The 6,000-nt window shown below is 40.4% G+C and overlaps 1 protein-coding gene across 6 annotated transcripts in view; it reads right to left on the bottom strand.

The window, feature by feature from the left end:
- Positions 1–517: 517 nt before the first annotated feature.
- The window catches only part of LOC116313389 (guanine nucleotide exchange factor VAV3-like), a 51,308-nt gene continuing 45,825 nt past the window's right edge, over positions 518–6,000 (bottom strand). For 3 of the 6 annotated variants that reach the window (XM_039602577.1, XM_039602578.1, XM_039602579.1), the window contains exons 26-28: positions 4,012–4,065; positions 2,355–2,503; positions 518–1,651 (exon numbers count right to left, since the gene is read on the bottom strand). In XM_039602577.1, the coding sequence (XP_039458511.1) occupies positions 1,610–1,651; positions 2,355–2,503; positions 4,012–4,065 (245 nt within the window). In that variant the 3' untranslated portion in view covers positions 518–1,609. Of the gene's footprint in view, positions 1,652–2,354; positions 2,504–4,011; positions 4,066–6,000 lie in introns of those variants that run through there. The other 3 variants (XM_039602580.1, XM_031731071.2, XM_039602581.1) reach the window with 2 other exon arrangements.

Here is a 6,000-nt window from a genome sequence, read left to right as displayed (position 1 = left end):
TAGACCTATCCACGCCACACATGTACTTTTAAAATTTATTTGGCTTTGTAATTCCTTTTATGCATACACTTTTTCTTTGATGTCTAAAAATGTATGAGAACTGGGCATTATATTTGCTCTAGTGTCATCAAATGGGAACACTGTGAAACCACCTTTCTCACTGTGACAAGTCGCCATATTCATTTGTAGTCTTGTAGGCCAGGAATAACCACGGCTGGAATAGGTCGATATTTTGGGAAATGCTTATAGAGTTTCTTGGTGAGTGTAACAGAGGACTGATGACTCTTGTGTCTTTCCACTAAATATGAACCTGCAGCCACAAGGAGGTTAGCTTAGCTAAGCAGAAAGACTGGCTTCAGTAACCCAACTTGCTATAGAGATTTCAATATCCACCTACCAGCCCCTCTTAAGTCCTCTAACATCACTGGTCATCACTGTGGGTTTGCCAGACAACCCACAGAGACATAAAAAAGTCCCCACTGACAAGAAAGTCCAACACAAGTAAAACCGCACATTGTATGTTTTACAGTTTTGCTTTATTACAAACTGAACAAATGAATTCTAACCTCTCAATAAGTGAGCCTTTATGCCAATGACTGTTTCAAACTTTATATTAAACAGACTAAATTCAGACTGGTATTAACCTTCTCATCTAATTTTGCCAAGGGAGCAAATAAGTACATTTCCCAAAATGTCAAACTATAGCTTTTCAGGCTAAACACATTTTTAATGATTTTCATCAACTCAATGTTTATTGAAGGCTGCACTTAAAGTTGAGGTGATTATTTAAATAAAACAATATTTAAAAGGACAGGAATCTAATTTGGGAGATGTAGCTTTATCAGTGGCGTCCTATGGCCACATAATCAGCTGTTTCTCTTCAGATGTGCATCACTTCAGCGTCCACAGGTCCACTGACTGACAAATCAGTCCATCATGGTTCCATCCCTTTTTTTCCATGCCCCACCCCTTTTTAAAATTAGGGTCAAATTCAAAGTTTGGCAGTTACAGTTTTATCAAAGGTTTGTGTCCACGCAGTTTGGAATGCAAAAAACAAGATTAAAGCGAGCTGAACGCAAATGTCGAAACAGCCATGAGGGCTATAGTGTTCCAGGAAGAGTCAAAAACTTCTCAACACTTTCACTTTAATTTGGTACCTGAGCAGGGCACTATCAGCAGGATCTGTGGTCCAGCCAGATGATTGAGCCTTGCTGACCTCGAAACATGACAACAACGAAAGGCAAGTCTCATAACAGCCGATGGAGTCATCAATAATAAGAGAAGCTGAGTGGGAGAGGAAGGGAAGGGGGAGGGTTATCTAGGCACAGCACATGTACTTCCCAGTGGGCCGCAGGGGCAGACAGGACTGCGTAGAGGTAAGATATGGCATGACGCTCCTGGAATCTGTGATTTGACATTTCTGTGTGAGAGTCTGTCAGAGGACAGGAGAAGGTTTTTAAGGGCACTGCCACCTCCTCTTGTGTCCAAGTCTCTGGATTTTTATCAAAGAGAGATATGACTGAGGGCCCAGACAGTGGCAGAGCAGCATGGCGTTCACTGGAGGGTTTCGGCCTGAATGGGTGCTGAATACACGTTCCAACAAGCGAAGTCAGTCCTCCTCCTCCACATAGGTAGAGGGAAACCATCCCACCTAAGAAGAGAAAAGTAGCATCTAGATCAGCATTTCAAACTCAACCAGACCTCCGCTGATCTTGTGAAGAATTCTTCCCCGTCACAATGTACAGATCGTTATATGTAGTAGAATGAGTGGTAACTGTCTAACTGTCTGTACCATTAAAGTCAGGATCACTCCTGAGAGTACAAGTAGTAACAATATAGACATATTTGTAATGATAAAAGACTCCTTATGTCAGGTAAGCCATTCCTACTTTTTAAATGTCCTACCCTTGCCAACCTGGGTTGTGTGGAGAAAGAAGGGATGATGTGATTTGGACACTGTGCCTGCATGGCAGGGTTGGAGAAGTGTGTTCACAAGCAGTGCCATACTCAGATGTGAGCAAATTTAGTGGAGTCATTGTGCATCTAATTGCATAACAAGTGATACTTTGGCTAAACAAACCTGGTAAAAAAAAAAAATTAACTGACGGACGTTTTGTTGTGCCAATGTGACATGTCCCATTAAAACTAAGGAGCTTTTTTCCATTTAACTATGGATGAAGTGGTTCAAACCTACATGACATGCTCACTCACAAGCTCCCTGCCAAACACAGCCATTTACTGATTCACCCTTTTTAATTTCATTTTTAATACAAAATATTTGTGAAATATTTATTAGTTGTCCCACGAGCAAAAAATCCTGTCAGCTGCAAAGAGCAAGTTTGTCAAAGACATACCCTGTCACCGACTACTCCCTTCCACCACCCATTGGGCATCTTGGTGTAGATAGTGATAACGTCTCCCTGTTGCAGAGAAAGCTCCCGCGTGTCTCTGGAGCAGAAGTCGTAGCGTGCAATTGCATAACCCACCACTCTAGGAGAAAAGACTGAAACAGAGAGAGATCTTATATTACTTTTGGAGCCATTTACAAAATTTCACCTTATCTTAGACACTGTGAAAACATCTGCTGACACTGATCCAGCAAGAAATATCACACTCACAGATCAGAGTTACACTCCATACAAAAATGTAAGCTGAATTTAATATTTAAAGACGAAGTTTACAGATGTACTGCTGTTTTCAGGGTGAGATTAAACTTTCATGCTCACTTACTGTAAGAAAACTAACTAACAAGGATCAAGAGAGAACTTGAGTCAAACTAAATTCAGTTTATCTAGCTTTATTATACATGGCTATAAAATTATTATGGTTCACTGATTTTTTTCTTTTTTTTTTTTAGTACGAAACACGTTCCTCACAGGTATCAATCGTAGTAAACTGACTATGCCGTTTTGTAAGGATGATAAGGCGGCGATTCTAAAAAGCCTTGACTCATGGGTTTGATTCATGTAAAAGCAAACCGACAGAGACAGAAATGAGATAATGCTTAAGGTTCACGGGTGACAGAGGAGAAATGTATCCGACAGCTCAGCTTGGTGGGTCCAAGCACGCAGCCAGGATGAGAGAACTTGGGTTATCATGGTCATGTGTTCATCTTATTAAAAGTTAAAGGTGAATTCAAGCGATGCATCCAGCACTTATCAGGTTATCCAAGTTTGTTCCTACGCATGCAGCTCAGGGCTCATATCACACGTGAACATGGCTGTGCATAGGTTTGTTTACCTTATCTGTGAAAACACAGATGACACGACTGTGCAGATATGCTGGACGAAAGGAATACATCTATCCTCTCATGCACACAGACATCCAAAGTTAACCCACATCACAACAACTCAGGTGCTCAGTTCCACACACGCACGCTTAAAGTAAGCACAGAGAGAGATCATTTCATTCTTAAATATTCTTAATAAACTATTATTTTTGCATTCGTGTCTTGCTGGAAACACGAAAATGTGGAAAAACCTCCAGTTATTCTGACTCGGGAGCCCTTACTCATTATTTCAAGAGGTTAACCACCACTGTTGGCCTTAAAGTCACAACTTTTAATGGATACTAAAGCTCAATTAACTGTTTTATTGTGTAACATATTTGTCACAGTTCATTAAGTGAAACCATACAAACAAAAGTGCATGTCATCTTTTTAATTAGCTGAATTGATAGTGTTTTTGTTGGATGTAGTAAAATGTAAATGCCAGCAATGGTGGCTTTGCAGCTCTTTGCCAGTGGTTTGCTGACATTTCTGCAGTTATCTTGACCAAATGGGAGATATCATAGCCGGCAGAAATTCATAACATCTGTGATATTTAATTTCCAGAAGACTGATGTGGGTGTTTTTCCCCAACGGGGTGACTTATACACTCTGTGTAATTACCAAGGAAAAAAACTGCATTATTTAAAAGAGACAAGAAAACAAGACAGCTCATCTTTAGAAACGTGGAAATATGGACATACAGCGGGGGAAAGACAAAGAGAGTAGAAAAGCTGTACCTGTACCTGACCAGAAAGGCGAGGAGGAGGGAGGAACAAAGCTGCAGCCGCCAGGAGAAACTACAGAGAAACGAAGCGAGTGATGGGAGGGGGTTCAGGCCGTAGTGGGAGCAAAGAGAGAACATAAGCAAAGTAAACACAAGTTTGACAGAAAGAGAGCGTGTTTGTGTGAGGGTAAAGGAGAGAGAAAGAGTAAAAGTTGTCAAAGTCAAAGTACAAGCAAAAAAGCAAATATGGTTGGGGATACGCAGTGAGAGAGGAGGGCAAAACAGTGAAACCATCACACAAATTGTTACTGCACCAGGCACATGCACAAAATCTTACACAGCACAAACCGCAGTAAGGTGGGTTAAGTGAGTAGCCTATAATACATTTTGATGCCTGAAAGTCAGTATAGATATGACTTTTTTTTTTAACACTTATATGTTGTTTTTTTATGCCTCAGTACCAATTCAGCAAAATGTCAGTGGTATGCAATGGACCAATATTTTAGACAATTGTGTGCTTCTGACATAGCAGAAACAAGTCTGAGAAAGTATCATTCCTAATTCAGGATAAAAATGTGGAGACAGGAGCACTACACTGTGGCAGTCCTACACAGAACTGCCACAACCGCCACAGCCATATCAAGACATTACAAGATATTTCACAAAATCCTGTATGAAGTCCTTTATTTGGTTACTACTTCTTCTCTAATTGTGGTCCAATCCTAAAAGAGAAAAACTTCAACTAAAATAATCAGAATATATCATTTAGTTTGCTTTGGCATACTAATATAGCAGGATAAAATGAATGATAATATGTTTTTCACCAAAGGACCTAACCCAGTGAAAATGAAAAATTGATGGGAGACACTTAATTTGGAGATGGTATGAGCAGGACTGCTGGCCTGAATACTAAAGACTATTTGGGTATACAGATGGATCTACTTGTTGTAGGAATTTTTGTCAAGAATCCCTTTGCCTATTAACGTCCATCATTTTTGGTTTACTATGCTGAATAATAAGTCTCGGATCTAAACTTTTGGCTACATAGTGTAGCTTTCTTCAACTTTGTGCTGGTTACACTGCATAAAAATCAGCAATAACAAAATTTTCAGCTTCAGACTAAAAAAGCAGCGGCAGCTTGTGTGTAAGTATACGTCTGAGCAGAAGCTCGGTGCTGTGACAAGGCAGCGTCTGGGATTCCACACTGCAAAGCTAAGAGCTCCTGCTCCCATATGAAATCTCACCTGAGCCAGCAGACCCTCGTGCTCAGAAAGCAACTCCCGTCAGCACAGCAATATGGTTTCATGCTTTCTCTTTGTACCGCACAGGCAGAGGCCAACATGTTTCAAGTGTCTGACCAGAGTTCACACAACTATTAACATGTCTGCATGAAGTATTTAGAGTTTGCATGAAAATATTTTTGATTCTTTTGCAGAAAAACGTGTGCATTCAGGACTTGTTTACATTATATATCAAATTTAATGATATTGATATAAGATAACAGACTCCAGTGTCCCAGTAAAAGCTAGACTTGAGTACAAAATGATTATCCTGACAGACAACACACGATCATTGCATTGCTAATTAGTTCCCAACTCAAGCTTTCACACACACAGGGAAACGCACTCAGTCAGACTTAATTAAAAATTCTAGCTGGGGTTTTTCCAAGCAAATTACTCCAGAGTTTTGATGGCTTTTCAGTAGTTCTGCATCTTGTGATTGTTTACTCAGCCTTGCATTCTATTTTCTTTGCTATGAGGTGTCTGTTTTGAGATTGTTGTTGTTTTGGCATGACATCTGTCTTTCCACAGAGGCTGTTTACCAGACAGAGAATACGGTGCCCACTCTAAGTCTGTCTATGGGGGTGGACGACTTAAGGCAATAATAATCTATCCCAGAATGCAATGAGGCAACGGCAGGTCTGTCAAGAGTTTCTCAGAGACAGCGGCGCGGTGAATGGCAGCAATGCACAAACACACCTCTTGCAGAGCTGCTTTGAAGCTTGATG

Source organism: Oreochromis aureus, linkage group 18, assembly GCF_013358895.1.
Source record: "Oreochromis aureus strain Israel breed Guangdong linkage group 18, ZZ_aureus, whole genome shotgun sequence".
In the NCBI taxonomy this organism is placed as follows: domain Eukaryota; kingdom Metazoa; phylum Chordata; class Actinopteri; order Cichliformes; family Cichlidae; genus Oreochromis; species Oreochromis aureus.
This window is presented reverse-complemented; position numbering and strand designations above follow the sequence as displayed.